At 43.0% G+C, this 21,643-nt stretch overlaps 2 protein-coding genes across 3 annotated transcripts in view; both read right to left on the bottom strand.

The window, feature by feature from the left end:
• Positions 1-21,643, bottom strand: part of tm9sf5 (transmembrane 9 superfamily protein member 5) — a 393,430-nt gene that overhangs the window by 250,492 nt on the left and 121,295 nt on the right. The gene's annotated exons all lie outside the window — the stretch shown is intronic.
• zic6 (zic family member 6) lies at positions 17,783-21,248 on the bottom strand (the record flags this gene model as incomplete). The annotated part of the gene is made up of 2 exons (XM_083651847.1): positions 17,783-18,429; positions 20,291-21,248. The coding sequence occupies 2 exons, from the start codon at positions 21,246-21,248 to the stop codon at positions 17,783-17,785; spliced, it is 1,605 nt and encodes a 534-aa protein (XP_083507973.1).

Below are 21,643 nucleotides of genomic sequence, written 5' to 3'. Positions count from 1 at the left end.
TTGCAATTTGGCTCCATCTCAATGTTGAGAAAAGCCCCCCTCTGCAAAACAGCCTTAGTCACTATGATGCTGTGAAGCAGCCGTGTGCAATAGCTTTTCACTTACACACATTTTCAAAACCATGAATGGATTTTGCTGGCTCACTTGTGATAAGCAGAGTGCTCATTCACATGTATGGACAGGCTCATTATGAAGGCTGAAGGTGCTTATAAATCTATTAATCTTTGAATGAAATGTTCAAATAAACTCTCTGTACTCCAAAATGTGTTGTGTTGTTGTTGTTGTTGTTTTGCATCCGATAGGCTACTTGAGGTTACTGTTATCCTGAAAATGGTCTAAAACAAAAACAAACAAACATATGGAACTTATGTCAGTTAGTTTCACTGAAAAATGTTAAATTGAACTCTAATGTTGAAGTGAAGTCAGATTAATGCGATTATTTATGTGTGGTTAGGAGGGTTGTGGGAAACATGACTACATGTATTGTATCTGTATTGTTGTCAACTGTGGAACTTGTATAGCTGTCAAAATAAGTATCTGTTAGTTTAGACTTTCTCATAATTTTATTTACAACATTTGAATCCTACCCTGTAATTAGAATGCGAAGTGTGTGTGTGTGTGTGTGTGTGTGTGTGTACATGCGTGTGTGTGTGAGTGAGTGAGTGACTGACTGACTGACTGACTGAGTAAATGAGTGAGTGAGTGAGTGAGCAAATTGAGAGAGAACAGAGCCAGATTAACAGAGCCAGATTGGGCAGAAATTGCTAATTAGTGGCCAAAATGAGTGAACACAGGTTCAGCACCATGGAGAGCTCCATTTGTTAGCTACTGATGGAGCTCACCTGAGTGTAGGAACAGAGCTGAGTTGGAATCAGCCAGGGAAGTGGGCTATGAAAACCCTCTGGGGAGAGAAAGGAGAGGCTGCATGCCAACTCTGTGAGTGAGGCCTGATTAAATGGCCCGTCACACAGGGACAGGTACTCCGCGGCTATACGAATGCAAAGTCTCTGTGTGCGAGTGATTGAGCATAAATTGTGTTCGTCCACAACAATTGTCAAAAATGGAGAGAACAATGGCACAACAATGCCATTTTACGTGCAATCGCGCTGAATCTTTCAGGAAGTGTAAAGAACACCCATGAGGGTGACCTAACCTAAGATGGATTTTTTTTTAATTAGGTTAATTAGGGCCAATTAAAATTTGCAATGGCTGCACAGATTAATGGCCAAAATTGTGATGCTGCGCAATGGCTGTGCAGCCTGATGCACCGCATGGGTATTCTGCTAGAAACAGGCACAGCTGAGTGCCGGGTGATCTCAAGAGTTCAGATCAACTGGCATTTTGCCAGAGTCAAAATCACTAACGGTTGGGAGAAAAACTGTTTTGACGCAATTTACAACTTAGTCCTGGTGCCCTGCAACATGCTGATTACTGTTATTTGATTTCTCATATTGTTAAACATGAGTTTTTCCCCCCGCTGGAGCTGAAGCCCACAGTCAGTCCACATAGCCAAGTGTCTGCAAGTTTAACATATCCTTACCCAGGCCAGTCGCCATGGTTTAGGTTACATACGTTACCTTCCGTCCACAAACGTTGGGCCATTAATAGGTATGAGTATAGAGTAGTGAGAAGTGTCCTGGCGTCTGCCCCAAGGGAAGAACTGTCTCTCCCTAGGCCCTAAGGAGAGAGGTCCGACCTAGGGCCTAGGGGGAAGAACAGAGGACAGTGGGCCAATTCCTGTGATGAGAACAGGTTGACCGCGACTCGTCCGCAACGATGCCAAGAACCTGAGGGTGTCTCCAGCCTCCTCGTTACCCACCTCACAGGTGGACTGCCTTAAAGAAACTATACTTATAGAATAAGAACTTAAGTAACTAGTCTCAACACAATAGAGAACCATAAATATGTTGCATATCAACATTTCTAATTATGTATGCATATGACCCCTAGACCGGTCGTAACAGTCTGCTATTGAAATAGCATAGTGGAAAGTAAAGCTTAATTTATACTTATTAGAATGTGTCGCTCAGCACATGGTCGCAGACGAAAAAGAAAGTGTTGCTCATGGTGTTGCATTTATACTTCAGTGAATGTTCCCCTCGGTTCAACGGTCACGTGACACTTGAACGCTATTAAGTGCAGACAGCCAAGAGAAGAGAGGAAATGCACAGTGAAACCACCTCGGAGGCAAGATGTAACATACTTGGCTGCAGCCGCATATAAACGACACACAACCACACAACTCACCTCCTCTCTCTCTGGGAAGTTGGTCACGATGTTCTTTGTGATTTTCACGAAGTCATACATCAAGGACAGGCTGATAAAATAGCGGAGACATGTTCATTCATTTCAATCGAGTGAAAACCAACACAACGAAGTCAAGCGTGTGCCGTCTATATAGCCAATCAGACTTGCGCGATACTATGACGTAGTCAGCGACACTAGACATTTCACTAGGTAGCAGACACTGCTCGCCGACACTTGAAAGTGTCGACTCAAGTCCTCATTTCTGTCGGCGATCGTTTCAAAAGTGTCGGCAGACAAAGCATAAATTGGGCTGTCGTAGCCGGGGTGGCAGATGGGAGTAAGGCTTTGCCTCTGCCACCGGAGACCGGGGTTCGAGTCCCAGTATTCTACATTTCAGCGATGTCACATTTAACGTCTTTGTTATTTAACCCTAACTCAAATCATAACCCAAACCTTAAGCAATTGTTTTAGTTGCCTTAACCATAACCAAAGTTGTTTCATTTGCACAACGTTTGTTGGAAACAAAGAGACGTTTTCAAATTAACCAACGTTTTCAAATTTACGTTGGAAACACTCCTGTGGAAGGAGGACTTGTTGAAATGTTGATATGCAACATAATTTTGGTTCACAAACGTTGAGATTCAACCTATCTGTGGTTTGCAGAAAAGTAACTACATTTTCTTCTGGCAAATGGGTTGCAGCAGCTGGCTCTGCTCTCAACTCTGAAGTTCACAGGCTCTTCTCTTCTAGAAGCTCATAGAACATCTGAACAATGGTTCTATGGCTGCACATACAAGGGTTACTCCACTGGGCATTCCCAAGGAACATAAGCTTTTCACATATATTCCAACTCTAAACACTGGTTGCTATAGTAATAAAGAAAAACATCAAAGCTTTGTACAACATCACACATTTCAGAGGTCCTCCAACGCACTTATAAGAACCGTCTTTGATAACTGTATATTCCACCTGAATCCAGCACAAGTATTGAGTGGAGCCTTTCCCAGTGTGGCCCAGGTGGATCCATCCTCCCTTCATGATCAGTGATAAGCCCCCTTGTGACCTATATGAATATGCTCAGTGGAAAGTCAGCCTCTTGGCACAGGACACACCAGCAGCAGCCTTTTAATGTAGGCAACTGTCAAAGGCTTTGATTTTCTGAGTGATGAGTTAGGTCTGTGCAATCACACACAGAGCCATCCAACCGGTCAGCCTGTTAGGTCTGTGCAATCACACACAGAGCCATCCAACCGGTCAGCCTGTTGCCTTGCACCAGAGATGGCCAATTGAGACTTGGAGATTTGGTCTCGCGTCGACTCGAGTCTCTGTTTTGATGACTTGACTTGAGAGGTGATAACTTGGGATGACTTGTTTGTTTTAAATAATGAAATAATGTAACATTGTCAAGTGTCTCTGTCCGGTATACATCATGCGAGTGCAAGCTGGAACGGCATTACAAAGCAATCCGGTGAGAGGAGCGTGAAGCGTCATGCCCATTGTAACTGAGGGGGCAATTGCCCCCTCAGATTTTTGAGAGGTAAAAAAAAAAAAAAAAAAAAAAAATTTTTTTTTTTTTTTTTTTTTATAAACATAGGCTATATTATTATAGGTTGTGTATGGTAGTTGAAACATAGTTTCAAGTTTACGTTTATGTATGTTTGTAGTTAAAACAAAAACATAAATACTGTATAGGCTACATACAGTACAACACAAAAGGCTGTTATTTACCCTTTGTCGCCACCTGGTGAGTAAATATATATAACTAAAACCATTAGAATTGACAACCGGTCCGCAACTTTTTTTTCCCATGTATCTACCAGTCCTTGGCACAAAAAAGGTTGGGAACCCCTGCTCTAGAGGAAAGATTTCTACCTTCTGAAAAGGCAATACCAGCCAAAATAAACATTGTGTTACATTGCTTTGAAACATGTGGTCTCCCTTTTTTGTCAAGTCCATTGAGCCTGGGCAGTGGCAATGTACTTAGTCTGGTGATTATGGATCTTTCCAGGAGGCTGAGCAGTTTGGAAAATAGCCTTATGGTTACACCTGCTCAGTCTGTTCATTTAAAATGAGATATTCCTCTAAATCTGGCTTCCAACCCCCAAAATTTTTTGCCGCCCTCCGGGCGGCGCCAGAGTTCGCCCCCTCAGATTTTTGGCTTGCATGACGCCCCTGAGCGTGACTGACAGCCAGTCATCCAATCATGACAATGCCATAAGGAGGAGCATGACTGAGTCATCCAATGACAAATTGTCATTCAGTCATGCTCCTCCTTATGGCATTGTCATGATTGGATGACTGGCCAATGTTCTTTATAAAGCAAGGTAAGACTGCAGTATCTTGGGCATGGGAAAAAAGTGACTTGACTTGGGATTTACTTGAGACTTGGACCAAATGACTTGGGACTTGCTTGAGACTTGGACCGAATGCCTTGGGACTTGCTTGAGACTTGGACCAAATGACTTGGGACTTACTGGAGACTTGGACCAAAGTGACTTGGTCCCATGTCTGCTTTGCACAATTAGAAAGAGTCTCTACCAATTCACTCTATGAAAAATGTGGAATACCATGGAGCATACTGTAGGACTGGAACAGCTACCACATCACCCTCTTGAAACAGTACCTATAATAATATACAAAATATACAGGATTATGTGAAGTCATATGGACAGATGTTAGGTTGGCCAAGCAAAGAAGGTTACTATTTATATCCACCAGGATGTATGCACTAGATAGGAGCTAGAGACTGGAAAGTGGTGGGCAGTTCAAAATGTCACTGTTATTGTAAGTCTACTGAAGGTATACAGCCATAATTAACGACATATTTGACCCATCCACCTCCACTGTTTTACATCCCAATGTTACCCCTTGACCACAGGGAGAGCCAATGATCAATGATTGGAAACAAATGAAGTATATTTTAAACCGGTGCTAAAAAACAAAACAAAAAGTATGGCTAAATTTTATTCCTTTTTCCTAATAAATGAGGACTAATTGACTTAAAAAACAATTGACAGATTCTTAACTCAAGTGCAACTAATTGCTTCTTTGATATATCCAATTAAAAGCAGAACTTTAATCCGAGTAGTTTTATTTCTTGTATTTCTAGCTCATCACGACGTCACGTACCAAAACCTTGTAATCAACACTGATATTAATTTTGCACTGAGGGAGGAGCTATTATTTACACTAAATGCAGTGGGTTGCACCAGCTGTGCGTAAGTTGAAACGTAAGCTAGTTTGAACGTAAAGTCTCACTAAGTCCGAGTTTACGCACTACTAAAAATATTTGGGTTGCACCAAGTGAAATAGTTACAACGTAGGCATAAGTTAGAACTTAAAATTTACACCTACGTCTTACTAGGTGTAAAGTCCTCCGTAAAATAAGCAGTTGGCACGGATTGCAACTTGGCACCGTGGCGCATCGTTGTTTTGCGTCGGTAACGCGCTCTCCGTGATCAATAATTACACCCTTTGATATTGATGACTCACGCTTTTGTTTCCCACAAGCTGCAGCACTGCATACAAATTAAAATAACCGCAACAATTTAGCAGGCAGGATGGTGCTAAATTAGCCTACAATACTGATAGAGCTCACAGATAAACGTTAACAGTAATATGAACCTAAACGAACGTTACTCAATAACGTTCTCATTTGGTTAGTGTTGATGAAATATAAAAGCACTAATTTGCGGTGGGCAACATGTCCTGTTTTCACTCCACTTACTTAAACAACGGTAAATAAACACCGTTTCCACCGTGCTTTTCACTGATTGGTCACAGATACTGTACACGTCATTTATGCGACACTATTTTGGCTAGTGTGAGGTTTAAGGACTACTAGTTAAGATGTATCTTACGTCTCCGTGGTGCAACTCAACAAAGACACAACTTTAGTGTCAAACTAACTAGTTTGAACGTAGCAGTTAGTGTGGACTTTACACCCTAACTTAAGACAGAACTTACGTTCAGCTGGTGCAACAGGCTGATTTCCATCATTCTCTCCCTAAACAGGATTCCTCTTGGGACGACTGCACCACGGGATGTGTTGAAAAAGCTAACCGCTAACTTCTAGCATTTTCAATCCATATCCACTCAGGTGTGAGAGGGTAAGAGGGGGGGGGGGGGGGGGCTGTTAAAATGGTGTTGAGAATCAATAGGATGTTGTTGTTAGCGAGGGACCTTTCAAGGAAAACATCCGTGAGGTGACATCACGAGTTGTCATGTGTGATGTTGGTGAAATGTCTCTGGAATGCCTCTACCTTCAGCTGCCTGCTCAAACGGCAGCATCGTCAGCTCCCCCGCCTCTCTCTCCGTGATGAAACAGCTCAGTTACCATGTGGTAATGCGCAGCCCTCACCCTTACCCAAATGAGATGGTAATGTCTTCACTCAGGGAATTCCACAACACACAGCAGCACCTATAAGGAGGGCGCGCACCCCGGATGTGACTAATAATAGTGCCTCCGTTCTCTTAACTCGGAATCTATATTATGCGCTTGACAAAATGTGTTCAAATATATGGGTCATTGGGATTTCTGTGGGAAGAAAAGAGAGAGAGAGAGAGAGAAAAAGGAAATATGCTCTGCTGACAACAGATCTAAGGAACGCAGTAGCTATTAAGGAAATTATAAGGGAAGTGTAACAGCACAGAACTTTAATTAACAGAGTTGGTTTTAACTGATTGAAACGGGATGCATGTCCACACTCATGTAAGCGGACCTAATTATTTTCAACTCCTTGGTTGTCTAAATAGGTTTTTTATAAATAAAAGCGCTATGACATCAATGTTCAAAGGGAGGGGAGGGGGGAAGGGGAGATCAAAAAGCAGTGTTTCATAACTAGTGATCCACATATAGAGCTGGAATACACAGGGACCTCAGTCCTCCAAACTGCAGCGTATGTACTGTAGGTTTAATTTTGACTTTGGAAGGGACAAATGGACACCGCCTCGTCCACACACACACACACACACACACACACACACACACACACACACACACACACACACACACACACACACACACGCACACACACACCTGCACACCCCCACACATGCACACACACATGAGACCACCACCATCCACCATCAATATTGCTTTCAAAGGTTAGAATCCATCTTTGCTCAGGGTTCCCATACATGACACTGATGGAAAAGAAGCAACATACTTTTTATACATGGTGTACAGAGTCATATGATATGATGATATGTTATGATATATGATATTATATTATATGAGCCAGAAAAAAAAGGAGGATTTGATGTCTACACTTTATTTTACTGGAATCAGATATTTGGCAGAAATCAGGGTATGCCCAATTCACTCTGCAACTCCCTCTGCTGTCCCTGCATGTATACAGACTGCTCTCAGGCATCCTGAGTGATGGATGTACAGAATGCAAAGCAGTAAAGCGGTTTTATTATGAAGATGAATAATACAAAGTGTTTACATAATTGTGTCAGTGACTTCATGTTGCCTCTGGCACTGTGTTCATATGTGTGTATTACCAACAGCCCACGCTGGCTCCACACCCGTTTACTCTGTTTGTATTTGAACGGGCTGATATCTTTACTTCACGTGTCACACAAAGCGGGGGTCTGAAAGTACATTTCAAAACACAAATACAGCTCAATGTGGCACTTTCAGCTCCATGGTGTCTTTTTTTTCTCCGAGGCTCACTCACTAGCATTGGTCTATTCTTAATGACTTTAATGTACAGAGCCTAGTGAACGATGTACAGTACATGATCCCCCCCAGTATATGTGTATGCAAATCTCTACACACATACTTTTTAGTGATTACCATGTAGCTGCAGCTGTAATATGCTGGTGCTGTAAAAAGTGTAAGATATTGCACACTTTCAAGCGAGAATTTCTAGGTTTCTACAGCAAACAAACTCTTTTCAGAAATGAAATTGTCTTTCAGCAGTGACCTGATATCTGTCAAAATAGGGTTGGTCATTTTTATTTGTTATACTGGAGGCTATGCATTTTTGCAGATTAATGATTCTGAGATGCCTCAGTTACACAGAGGCAGTGTTGTCAAGTCACTATATCTCGAGTGCAAGTCGAGTCTCGAGTCCCCAGTGTTCTAGTTCGAGTCCAAGTCCAAGTCTTCAAAGAAGAGTCTGAGTCAAGTCTGAGTCTTCAAAGAAGAGTCTGAGTCAAGTCCGAGTCTTCAAAGAAGAGTCTGAGTCACGTCCGAGTCTTCAAAGAAGAGTCTGAGTCTAGTCTGAGTCTTCAAAGAAGAGTCTGAGTTTAGTCCAAGAGTCTGAGTCTAGTCCGAGTCTTCAAAGAATAGTCTGAATCTAGTCTGAGTCTTCAAAGAAGAGTCTGAGTCTAGTCCGAGAGTCTGAGTCTAGTCTGAGTCTTCAAAGAATAGTCTGAGTCTAGTCTGAGTCTTCAAAGAAGAGTCTGAGTCTAGTCCGAGAGTCTGAGTCTAGTCCGAGTCTTCAAAGAATAGTCTGAGTCTAGTCCGAGAGTCGTGTCTAGTCCGAGTCTTCAAAGAAGAGTCTGAGTCTAGTCGGAGAGTCTGAGTCAAGTCCGAGTCTTCAAAGAAGAGTCTGAGTCAAGTCCGAGTCTTCAAAGAAGAGTCTGAGTCAAGTCCGAGTCTTCAAAGAAGAGTCTGAGTCAAGTCCGAGTCTTCAAAGAAGAGTCTGAGTCAAGTCCGAGTCTTCAAAGAAGAGTCTGAGTCTAGTCCGAGTCAAGTCCCCATGACCTGAGTCAGAGTCAGAGTACGGAGTTAGCCTACTGTACATGGCGCGTAGGTGGAACACACGTGCCTGCCCTTGCACAAAATGTAATAATCTCATGGCATCAAGTGGCTGGAAACGGCGCATGTGTCGGAGGAAGCATGGTGCTAGTCTCGGCTCTCCCCAGATCGGCAGAGGGTGGAGCAGCGCCCGGGGCAGCGGGGGGGGGGGGGGGGGGGGCTGATTGGCCAAGTACAATTGGGGGCGGCTGTGGCTCAGGAGGTAGAGCGGGTCATCCACTAATCAGAAGGTTGGTGGTTCGATCCCCGGCTCCTCTAGTCCGCATGTCAAAGTGTCCTTGGGCAAGACACTGAACCCCGAATTGCTCCTGATGACTGTGCTAGCACTCTGCGTGGCAGCTGGCCGCCTTCGGTGTGTGAATGGGTGAATGTAGGAACATTGTAAAGTGCTTTGGATAAAAGCGCTATATAAATGCAGGTCCATTTACGAGTCCATTTACAATTGGGAGGAAATTGGGGGGGAAATCAGAAAAATATAATAATAATAAAATAATGTCACGGTATCAATATCTTATGCCTTTATCAAAATAAATCCATGTCCTTATCTCCAACTTCCGAGTCTGAATGCATGAATGCTTGATTCCAAGTCCAAGTTCGAGTCATCAGTGCATCAGTGCTCAACTCCAAGTCGAGTCTGCAAATGCATCCAGGATTCGAGTCGGACTCTGACTCGACTACAACACTGCACAAAGAGGTTACATAATTCTGTCCCTTATATAACTGAAGGAATATAGCATATTCACAACAGCAGCGCTGCAGATGGTGCAGGAGCAGATAGTGTCGTGGAGCTCAGGACGAGTGTTAATCACCTCAGCCACATCCCACTTTAGGAACTACATGAAATTCTACAAGGACCTACATGTTCTTGCATAGGAAATGGATTTTTGATCCCCTGCCTCATCTCGATATAGAGCAGAGGATTATTCCCTGTGAACTGAAATAGATACAGTCAGTTCAGCTCTGGTCTTTTTGAAAGTCATCTGTGGTGTGTAAACTTCACAGCTTTAAGTCAGAGATGGTACTGACATAATAGACTACCGACCCGGGGACAAAGTCACTGCAGCTGTTTTTGATGCTGTATATGCACACACACACACACACACACACACACACACACACACACACACACACACACACTCACGCACGCACACACACACACACACACACACACACACACACGCACGCGCGCGCACACACACACACGCACACACACACACACGCACACACACACACACACACACGCACACACACACACACACAGGACATCTCATTACCATATCATAGGACATGTCCAATAAAAGGTTAGGCTGCCTTATCGATCATCAAAAAGATGAAGGGACGGTCCATTGCGTTCCCTCTGCCACTCTTAAATCCGTTACCTGGGTTCCTCAAAGGCAAACTACTGGCTCCTTACTCTCTCTCATGCCCCTAGTGGCCCCGTTGGCCTATGGCTTACGATCAAGTATTTCCTTCAGTAACTTCTCCAACTTCAGAGGGACCTAAATGACAGCGTTCTCTGTTTACTGTGTGGGATTACTGTTGACTAATAAAGAAAACACAATGTCGTGCGTTTCTTGGTAGCGCTTCCACGCCGCCACCTCAGTACCGTTTCTGTCTGCGGCCTGCCCCGCACTTTGGGGTCAACACCAAATCACGTTTGTCCCCTCCATTCATGTCACAGCCTTAAAGCAACATCTCATCACACCGTGTGGAGCTCGCTCTAACTGTAATTGAAAAGGCCCGAGGGGAATTCTCCGGGTTCTGTTTGGGGGCCCCCAACCCCCGGAAACCCTACATCCATCATTGTAGAGTTAGGCCCTGGGGTGTTCTCGTAACGCTGAAGGTTAACAGCGAGATCACCGTGCATCCTCACTTACTGCGTCCTAAACTGCGCCGCCCCCCCCCCCTTGGGCCCTCCCTCGGTATTTGTACAAACACTAGACACAGCTGAAAAAGTACACACGGCCTCATGTCAAGTGCATATTAATTTAGTGGCCACATACCAAGGAGTGCAAGCTCGAGAGCATCAGCAGCACGGGCGTGCTCGGCAAATGGATGGACTTCAATGGGAATGTGATCAGAAACAGAAGCAGAATCCTTCTTTCAGATGTCGAGTTCACAGGGTTTATTGAACAGCCGCCTCGCGATGCATACTGCAACAGATACAATTAAACACTCGCGATTACACACGGCTTTGAAATACCCTGGACCATGATCAACGTGATCCCTTTTTTAAGCTCAACCTCAAAAGACGGGGGGGGGGGGGGGGGGGAGAGTTTGAGAAGTCATACAGAAAGTATTCAAATGCCGTATCTCGCAAACGGAACCAAATTGTTGCTAATGAAATATGATGGTTTTTCGAGAGACAGCAAAGACAACAGACACTTAGGGTCTCCTGGCGCTGTGTTTGTCAAATCTAAGCCGTGGCGCTCTTTAGGCATGGTGATCAAAAGGATCCTTAACATTCTCTAACAAGTGCTTCAAATGCATTCTGTATCATGTAAACCATGGAGGAAAGGCGTTAAAAGATAACAACTTATTTCCCAACGATCATATTGAGCCGTTAGAAAGCACAGACACAGATAAAGAGATTTCTGCGTATCTGGATCTTCACATATATCAAAAGCCAATTGCCCTGGTGGTCGTGGACTGGAGGATATTGAGGCTCCACCTGGTTGATCTCTGATCACAAGGGACTGCATGAAGGAGAAGAAGCTAAGGATGGCATTGCCTCTCATAGGCCTGGAGCTCGCAGGAGTTGCAAGATCTTTAAACATCCCATCAACTTAAAAAAAAACCACACTCTCACTCATTGGAGGTGTGAATTTTGAAAGATGCAAATGTTTTAAAGACCACACTACTTTGCCATTTGCAGAGGAAGAGGCAACAATAAAATACTTTCAACTTGTTGTTTCTTCTTCACGTGATATAGTCAGGATATGTCTGGTGGTTAACTCCTGCAGCTGATTGGCTCAAGAGACCTTTAAAGTCTCCATGACTTCCTATAGAAACTGGCTCATCAAAAACACGTCAAAAGCATCTCTTATATAAGGCATGGATAATAGATGAAAAACGAAGAAGAAGAAGAGTCTTTTTTAGCACCATCCACAAGGGTAAATTGCAATGCATCAAAAGACAAATATGCATTAGATATAAGGATAGGCGGGGCCTTCCTCTCTTCCCCGCTGCATGTCGGCTGCTCAACGATATTCCTTTTTGGGCGAAGTCTGAAACAATAGTCAGAGCTGCCTGGGTATATATATATATATATATATATATATATATATATATATATATATATATATATATATATGTGTGAGGGGCTTGAGCTTACGTTGACAGTGGAGCCCCAGTTGGGACGTGTGAATAGAGGGCCTTTAATAAGCCCTGGTATGGAGCTGTGCTACACAGGGGGCTGGCACCAGTGAAATCAGAAAAGTGCAGTGCAGATGAAGATGAGAAAGAAATCTACGGGATCAGTCTGGTTAAGTCACAAGATCACAGCGCAAGGACTCCATGTTGCTCTTCGCCATTTCCTGCTCTGTAAAGCCCTTTAAACTAACCTGCCGCTCCGCACATAACGGTAATGATTGCATTGTCTTACATAAGAGCCCTGCTTCTGACGACGTGTTTTTTTTAGAATCCTATTAATTGTCAACGCTGACATGAAACAGATATAATGTTACTTACGAAAAAGAACGAGTGACATGACTCCATGGTGTTTTCCCGGAGTAACTCGTGATGACAATACATCATCAAATGACAAAGGAATCTTGATCTTGATCTGTCTCCGCTGGTTCTTCACAGTCTCATTACATACTATTGTAGCACATAACCTTTACAATCAACGTTCCTTCACTCTTACAATTACCCTCATTCTAAATGGTTAGCATCAATGATGCACGTGTGCCAAGCCCTTCAGCACCTCCTGTGCTCCAGCTGCAAAGAGAATGTGAATGAAATTAAACAAGCAGACTAAAGTGCAGCTGTATCCAGTTTACCATGTGGGGTGGCAATTTCCCATGGAGAGAGGGGGCAACGCGCAGGCAAAAATAGATATAGGAGTAGAGGTCTATGCATGTTTGGGGTATAATCTGCATGGCGCCGGACACCTACCTACCATGGAGCCACTCTGGTGAGAAGGCGGAGATTAGGGGGCCATCGTGAAGGAGCCATAGAGGGTGAAGATAGCCAGGAGCTGCAGGGATGGAGACAGAAGAAGAGGACCTGGCAAAAAAGGAGGGGGTATATGGAGGGATGGATGAAAAGAAAGCAAGTTGGGGCGCAACAGCACCACTGGCTTGACCTGGGGAGGACGGGGGAAACAGCCAGAGATCCAATTAAAATCACACTTGGTCAACCTTGACCACAGCGTCAGTCACAGTCCACGCTGACGCAGCCTCGCCAGCCCTACGGAGCGCTTAAACCGTACTGGTAGGGAGGAGGCATGCGTGGGAGCTGCACACTATATGTTACACAAGATGTCATACATGGTTACGATGATGCATCAAACCGAAGACCTGGTGTGACAAAGCGGCCCACCCCCTGATACACAGTTGGGGCTCAACCAAGTATGGTATAACGGCGACCCAGGGGATGCGAGGCGGTAATCCAATGGATTCCAAGGTGAAATGGATATATTTACATTCAAGCTATAGGTAGCTATAGTCCCTCTGCAAAAATGGCGCCCGCCGCTTGTTGCTAGGCAGAGAGCGCAAGAGTAAAGATGGTGGCCGACAAATGGGAAACTGGGAAGAGGAGGTCTCATCAGTTGCGATTAGATGGGGGAAGGGTAGGGTGTGGCAGGGTTCTGCGGTTATGGAATATTACCATTGCTCTGTCAGAATACAGAACAAAACAGTATCAAAGGGAGATAAATTCTCTTTTACCGCGTTGCCTTTCGCCCTTTTATGTATGTGCTCATTGCACTTGCATAACACATCAAATAGAAAAACTGGGGGGAGAAGATCGAAAACAAAATATCTCTGGTCACCTCTCTTGCCTTTTCTGTGGGTAGATTTACTATTTTAGGTCAAATATAAGAAAAAGACAGAATGTAAAAACATAGCATAATTGTTGGGATTTATAAGATGAGCTCTAAGATAGAGATGCTGAATATCTGAATAACTTCAGAACGTACTTCAGAAAAACCCCTGATCACAGCAGAATGATGTGGTGTATACTTCAGTAACACTGGCATCATGTGATGTAATATTAATACAGTTAATATTGAAGTCTATTGATCAAAGCAAATCCAGTTCAGCTCTATTTACCACAAGAAGGAAAGGAGCGCTTCAAAAGTCAAATACATCACAACATCAACCAACAAGCATGAGCTATCCCTAACCTTATCCTATACTGTACCTCAAAGCCTCCAGCACCATCAATACTATTCTCCTGACAGCTGCAGCGCTACTTCAGCTGCTGATTCACTACTTGTTAGCCAGACAAATACTGTACCTATATAAGCTATAAAACTGGATCTGGTCTCATCAAAAGTGGATATATAAACGGGTGGATGGTTTGCAGAGAGCTGTCTCATGAAAGGCAAAAGAAATCAACAGGTCAAACTGCACAAAATGCACAATCAAAAACATCCTTCTCTCTGTAAAGATGCATTCTCACGAGTTACGACGCACTTTTTTTTTTTTTTACGAACACATAGCAGACTGCACCTTTGGAAGCGTAAACAAATGTATCACCTCTTTGCACCGTCTCAAGAACAATATAATGTGAGCACATAAAACTGTATATGCTTACCTTGCATGTTTGCTAAGTACTGGAGTTTGAGACTGTGTCGAAAACATCATAACCACTGTACAAGGAAGAATCATGACAAAAATAAAACTAGCAGCTTGAGACATGTTCCACTTGTATTTTGTCTAGAAAGAGGTTTAATGGATAATAATAATAATAATAATAATTGATTGGAATTATATAGCGCCTTTCTAGATACTCAAAGTGCTTCACATATCAAGGGAGGGAGGGGAGGTAACTCAACTCATCCACTGTATGGATGTAATGCATACTGTATGTTAAAACCAAAGTCTTCTGAACTTAATGAACCGAAAATGTTCTGGTATATCAGAATATGGGAGGAAAACATCTTCTGGTATATACAATCTTGGTGCATTTACCCCATGTATTTCTGTGGCCACCCTGATACCCTTCAATCAGTTCCTCTCACTGCGATAAAGGGGATCCTTATTACTGCGAGTTAGCTGTCACATCACCGTATAAGCAGCATATTTCAAAGAGATGTAAAATTGCTGCTTCTGACCTGATCCCTTTCGGAAATATGGGAAGCAAATTGGTATATGCCATAAAAGTGTCTGTCTTCATCCACATTTTATCATGGTATAAAATGTACATCCATACATACAGGGTATACATTTTTGCCACTGGCAGAGGGGTACAGTGACTTCCTTCATTAACTAAAAATGAGACCATCATCACAATTCTGACCTATCAACCTCTATGGTAATCAAGCTATTGTAGCATTTTCCTGAGCTGGGGACAGACTTACCATCATTAGCTGCACACCATTAAATGTTCCATTATAGGCAGTATAATATTGTTAGCCAGCGGTATCATCTTTTGACATATGAAAGAGGGTGTGTAAACTACGAATGAGTTGTATTACAGTAATAACTGTTCAGGGATGAAATGAGCCTGCATGCACCAATTATTAGCGACAATGTAGCCTATTCAAGCACAGCCGAAGGAATAAATCTTCTTCATCAGGTGTTTGTTGCTATATATTCCAAAAGTTATTAAAACAACGAAAATGTAAACCAAAATGTGAGTGAAACTGTAAAAGAGAAACTTTTTTTTTTTTTTTTTTTTTTACAGTGAGCAGGAAAATGAAAACTAACTTCTCGGCACTGAGCACATTACTCAGCAAAAGGACACATGAAAACGGCATCTGTCCACTCAGAGTTGTATTTAACCTTGAACAGTGCAGCAAAACCATAAATCCAAACTGAGTGTTGTGTTGTGTTCTCTTTGAACCTCATGGAGAAAACATAAGCCCAAAGTTTGAAGTATCAAAATAATGGTGGGGTATGTGTTTAATAAAAAAAATATTTAGAGACTTCTGTTTCCTTAGTGTTTGGCTCAGTTCAAACTGAAACTTAATCTGCTTTTAATTCAATTTACTCTTGAGGGAGCAGCTTGCCTTAATATGTCATTTAATTTCCCATCTCTCCAGGTGCTAGACTAAACAAATGTAAAAAAGTACATACATATCAAAATAATAATAAAAAATACAAATAGGCCTACAAATAAATAAATCCATGTACTAATTAGTCAAACATGATTAATTGATTGCATTCTAAAATCGTTCTTGAAAGTATTGAAGAAGCACACAGACAGCCTCGGCAATAAACAGGCATATATCCCAAAATCGCACGTATCTAAACAAACATGTTTCGTCAAAGGCGTGGCAAATGTGGTGAGTGACCATGTGACCAATCTGCATCTTCTGGAGTTATATCGCATGGTTCATATCCGACCTCGCATCAGCAACAGTTCATGGTCTCTGTTCTAATGGTTGTAAAAGTTATAGGCTATATGATCCTATATGAAACATAATCGTGCCTCCAGGCCTATTATATTATATAAATTGCAAATCTGCAAATATGGCGTATAGGTAGGGAATGTTGGGAGGAGGCGGGACAGGCGTTCAAAAATGTGGTGGTCAGTGCCAAGAAAATGCATTGATTGGGTTTAATCACACATGCCTGATCAAAGAGAATATAGACACTTTAATAAAATATTGAATGCATAATTAATTGTACAGTATGTACAGTAGAACTCTAGGCTAATTAAAACGTTTTTAATATCACGAATACTGTGGTATGTTCACACTGTTCCCGAATAAGACTGGCTTATTTAACACAGAAGTGTAAAATACATAGTGCAAACAAAAATAAGAATGTGTAATGAAAGGAGAGTGGAGAAGAAACTAACAGCAGGGCGAAAAACTCGATGGAAATCTGCATGGCCTAATCACTTTCATCATGAATTAATACACTTTTATTTTCTTTAGACAACTCTTGCTTTATGTCAGTAGGCCTGCATGCGCTGGTTTCCCAACTCTGAGTCTGAGACTGATTCCATAGTGGAGAAAACAATAAACTTGTCTAAATCATTGAAGTCACTGGTATGGGATAGCCTATGTAAGGTCCCCAAATCAAACTTGATCCCCCCAAAAATATTTCAATTATTTATTTCACCTTCCGACATAGAATAAGTATAATGTTATACTTTCCCGCGATACACGACACTACATTCAACAAATACCAACATATAGGCTACATTCAGCAAAAGACGTTTCGTTTTACTCTATAAGTTCAGTTCGTTTAATTTGTTTATGCAGAAGACTCAACACACAACTTTCCATAAAATCCTTTGTTTCTTTTCTCACGTAGCAGATATAACAATATAGCAATGCGGTACAGTTGACTTGGGCCTATGCAGTTTTAATGACCTATTATGGGGAAATCGGTTACACTATGCCATGAGCCAAACCCCACCACCAAACAGACCTCACACAACAGATAAAGCTCACCACATTTCGCAATGCAATATTTCAATAGAATGACCCACGTGTCACAAATTATTTCATATAACATCCACAAAAATACAGATGATAATAATATACAGCTGTAAGTCTTGGGCTATAGTCTATAGCCTATGGCGTGGAAAAAAATGGCAAACAAGTGAGCCGCCCTCACTTTGGCCTAAGGCCCAATAACTAACTCAAATAGACGGTAGGCCTATGTTATTACATTGCTTTGGTGAGAAAGAGTCCACGCCGCTGTGGCATGTGTACCATCCGTTAACCAGACTTTTCTGAAAGGGGGAGGGTGAAGGGAAAGTCCTGGAGCTCTGGGCAAAAGTGTGACCCGCCTGGCCGCAGGGGTACTGGGAGGACTGGGGCCGGTAGCTGCCTCTCTGGATCAACAAGGGGTCCAGGAGAGGCTGTGACCTGTGTGTCGAGTAGTCCAAACTGTTGTCAAACGTGTGATGGAAACGTGACCTCTGCAGGCTCGACTCGTCTCGACTCTCTGGGGACATGGGGACATCTTGAGTGGCGCTGGGGGGCTGAGAGGGGCTGGGCTGCGGCTGCGCTCCATCCGGGACTTGGGGTGAGCAGGCCTCCGCGAGGTGCTCCGGCCCGTCACCAGGGCGCGCATCAGCGCTTTTGGCGGTGACGCGCGTCTTGTTGCAGTGCAGCTTCATGTGCTTGCGCAGGGAGCTCGGGTGTGTGTAGCACTTGTCGCAGCCCGTGACCTTGCACATGTACGGTTTATCACTGGAGTGCACGTGAGAATGCTTCTTTCGGTCGCTGCTGTTCGCGAACCTCCGGTTGCAGCCCTCGAACTCGCATTTAAAAGGTTTTTCACCTATAACGTGCAAAGAGAGAAATGACGACGTGTTACGAATGGTTTATGTTTATAGGCTCTCCATCGAGCTGAGTCAATAATGTAATAGCCAGCCACGACTGAAGGCCTACTACACCCATGATCCACATTGTAAAATGTCAGTTGTTGTTGGTGACATCCTGCATGCGCAAATGCGCGTTTATAACTTTGCAATTTTGGAGAATGTTTTCCAAGGTGTGGAAAATATTAGCATGAAAATACAGAGTGCAGTTGTTGACATTTTTGTGCAATCCTGATTGCAACAAGTGAGGCAGTTGATTTGCTGACTAAATTAAACCGTGACACAAGCCTCAGATTATGATGAACCTGCATGCTAGCCTACAGCAGCAAATGCAAAGCTTTGTTTAAATGGCCTATAATGTTGATGTTGTATATCATGCATGGAATGACTCTATCAAGATGCTAAATGATCTGTCTGCACAAAATACCAGCTGCAATAGCTATAGCCTGCATTTGAGTGAGGCACACATAACGCTGGATTCATAAATACAACTTTAGTTTGAGCTAAAGTGTCGCTTTAGGCCTGCATGGCTATACTGGCTTGGCTCTCTATATGAAAAAATAACAATAAGTTGCAGTATATTTCTGTGACATAAATTATGTTCAGGATTTGTGTGCATGCAGCCGCATGTCGCTAATCGTGCCGTCTATTGTCTGCATTCCATTATTAAAACAAAGGGGGCATATATTTTTTCTCTCCGCCCTCTACTTTTTGGGCCATTCACTTAATTTCACTCATTCATTATTATTTTCAGTAATATTTCAGTATAATTGTGAGATCATGGTTTATATACCGCTGTGAAATAAGAAAATATCTGACTTACATTATTATTTATTTAGACCCCATTACCTCAACTGCAGGGATGTAGGCCTGGAGAGCAAACCCAACTAAACTCAATTTATCCAGCTTTTTATAGCCTGAAACATTTTTTATTACATAAATTCACAGCCATTTAGGCCAAGTAGGGCCTATCAAAGTGATGTAAATTATATGAGGTGGGTCATAAATAAATGCTCTCCAGAAAATGTAATTCATTCTTCATCCGTTCATTTGTTGGTTGCTCCTTACTGGAGGTCATGTGTTTTTCATGTCATAATTTTTGTATTTCCCACTGCATCAGTGCCATGCGCTCTGCTATATCTGCTTCCTGTGCAGAGGAGATGAGTCCATGCTGGGAGGCAACCGACTGAGGAAGCGTAACGGCTACGTCACAACGCTCCGGTGTCCCGTCATTTATTTATTAATTTTACTGAATGAAGTGGGAGAGGCACCCAAAGCACACTAGGCCTGCAGACGGTTTGTAAAAGCCTTCCCGCTCCACCTGCACATGCTTCTCTGCTGCACAGCCAGGCAGCAACAACAAAGCACGAGGAGCAGCTTTCATAACAATGAGGACTGACTTCATCAGCAGCACCATCAATTACAAACAACAACAGCAATAACATTTAAGATCAATGGCATTATTGTCACAGTTAAACACAATCCATTAAATAATGGTAAACAATATATATATTTTATCCACAAAGGTATAGCCTATTGTGAAAAGAGTAAATATATAAGTAGCCTAACCTAAGTTTGTGAACAATTGTGCATTGATTATTATTATTATTATTATTATTATTATTATTATTATTATTATTACAGTGGTATTATTATTATTATTATTATTACAGTGTTATTACAATAATAATAATAATAATAATAATTATTATTATTATTGTTGTTGTTGTTGTTGTTGTTGTTGTTGTTGTTGTTGTTGTTGCTGCTGTTGTTGTTATTATGTGCATCATGTGTGTGTATTTGTATATCATTTGCACTAACCTGTGTGAGTCCTCTTGTGGATCTTCAGATTTTCTGATCTTGCAAAAACTTTCTCACAGCCGTGGAAGGGGCAGGGAAAGGGCTTCTCCCCTGTGTGGACTCTGACATGGTTCACCAGCTTGTATTTAGCTTTAAAAGGCTTTCTGTCCCTCGGACAATTCTCCCAGTGACACACATATTCAGAGTGCTCTGGTCCTCCGACGTGCTCCACTGTCACATGGGTGACAAGTTCATACATGGTCCCGAAGGCTCTGCAGCAGGGCAGCTTCCCAGCCCCCTCTTGGCCGTCACTCCACTGACACACCAACTCCTGCTTCACATTTTGCTTAGAGCACCTGTGGAAAGCGTCTCCTCCTCCACGCTGAATGGCCATGTTGAGAGGTTTGTACAGACCCAGGAATTGGCTGACAAGTTGCTGGCTGTTTCCCCTCTGGCTGATATTTTGGCCATAAGGATGCGTCCGGGTAAGGAGGTCAGGTAGACCCAGCATCATCTGACTGCCGACATCTCGAGTTGCGTCAGTCGAGCCATGGGCCTGCTCTTGATACGTTGTGAAAAAAGCATGGCTTCTGTTGTCTCTGCAGCCAGGGAAGTCACGATACCTCCCAATCCCGCCATGTTGGCTAGTTCTTGATACCAGTTGATCAGTGACGGGTGGCATGCCGGCTCCAGAAAGATTGGCTCCAATGAGAATGCCCCTAGGGCTGTGCTGCTCTAACCGGTAGCTGGGGTATCCAGAGTCTGAAAAATGGGGAACCGAATGGTCAACATACGCACTGGACCTCGTCTCGGGATAGTCTCGCAAATTGTGCGAGGGGCAGAGTTTTAAGGAACTGCCAGTGGGGTGCCCCATGTGCTCTCCTGCCAAAGGTGGCAGCACCACGCTGGGTTCAGTATTGCTCTCCCCGGGGTTGACGCATGAGAGAGGGCAGCCACTAAACCTTGACAGGCTTGTCATGTTTTGTTGTGAGTGAGTTTGCAAAATCAACCAATGCAGCACTCAGGATATGCCTAGAAATGCTGTTTCCATTTCCTTGTTGTAGCCTTTATCATCTGCATGTGAAATTCTTGGCCGTGAACTTCGCAGAAGTAAGAAGCAGACTAAATTTCGTTAAAGTTGGTGTGAGTCCCATGCCGTTCACTTTGCCCTCTTGATTTGTGGCAATAACCGTGGTAGTAAAAATGCTTCGAAACAGGCCATGGTGCAATATAAAAGCACAGCAGGCAAACCTGCTTTTAAAGGAGCGGGCTTTGGGATTGGTTGGAATGCGCTGTGATTGACAGGCGCTGGGTTTGTTTTAAAAGGGACACGCAGGCGTTCACTGCACGACTCCGTTTTCAAATATCGCAGAG

This window comes from Poromitra crassiceps, assembly GCF_964638095.1.
Source record: "Poromitra crassiceps genome assembly, chromosome: 15".
Classification (NCBI taxonomy): Eukaryota; Metazoa; Chordata; class Actinopteri; order Beryciformes; family Melamphaidae; genus Poromitra; species Poromitra crassiceps.
The sequence above is the reverse complement of the archived record's forward strand: the minus strand, read 5'-3'. Positions and strand labels throughout refer to the sequence as shown.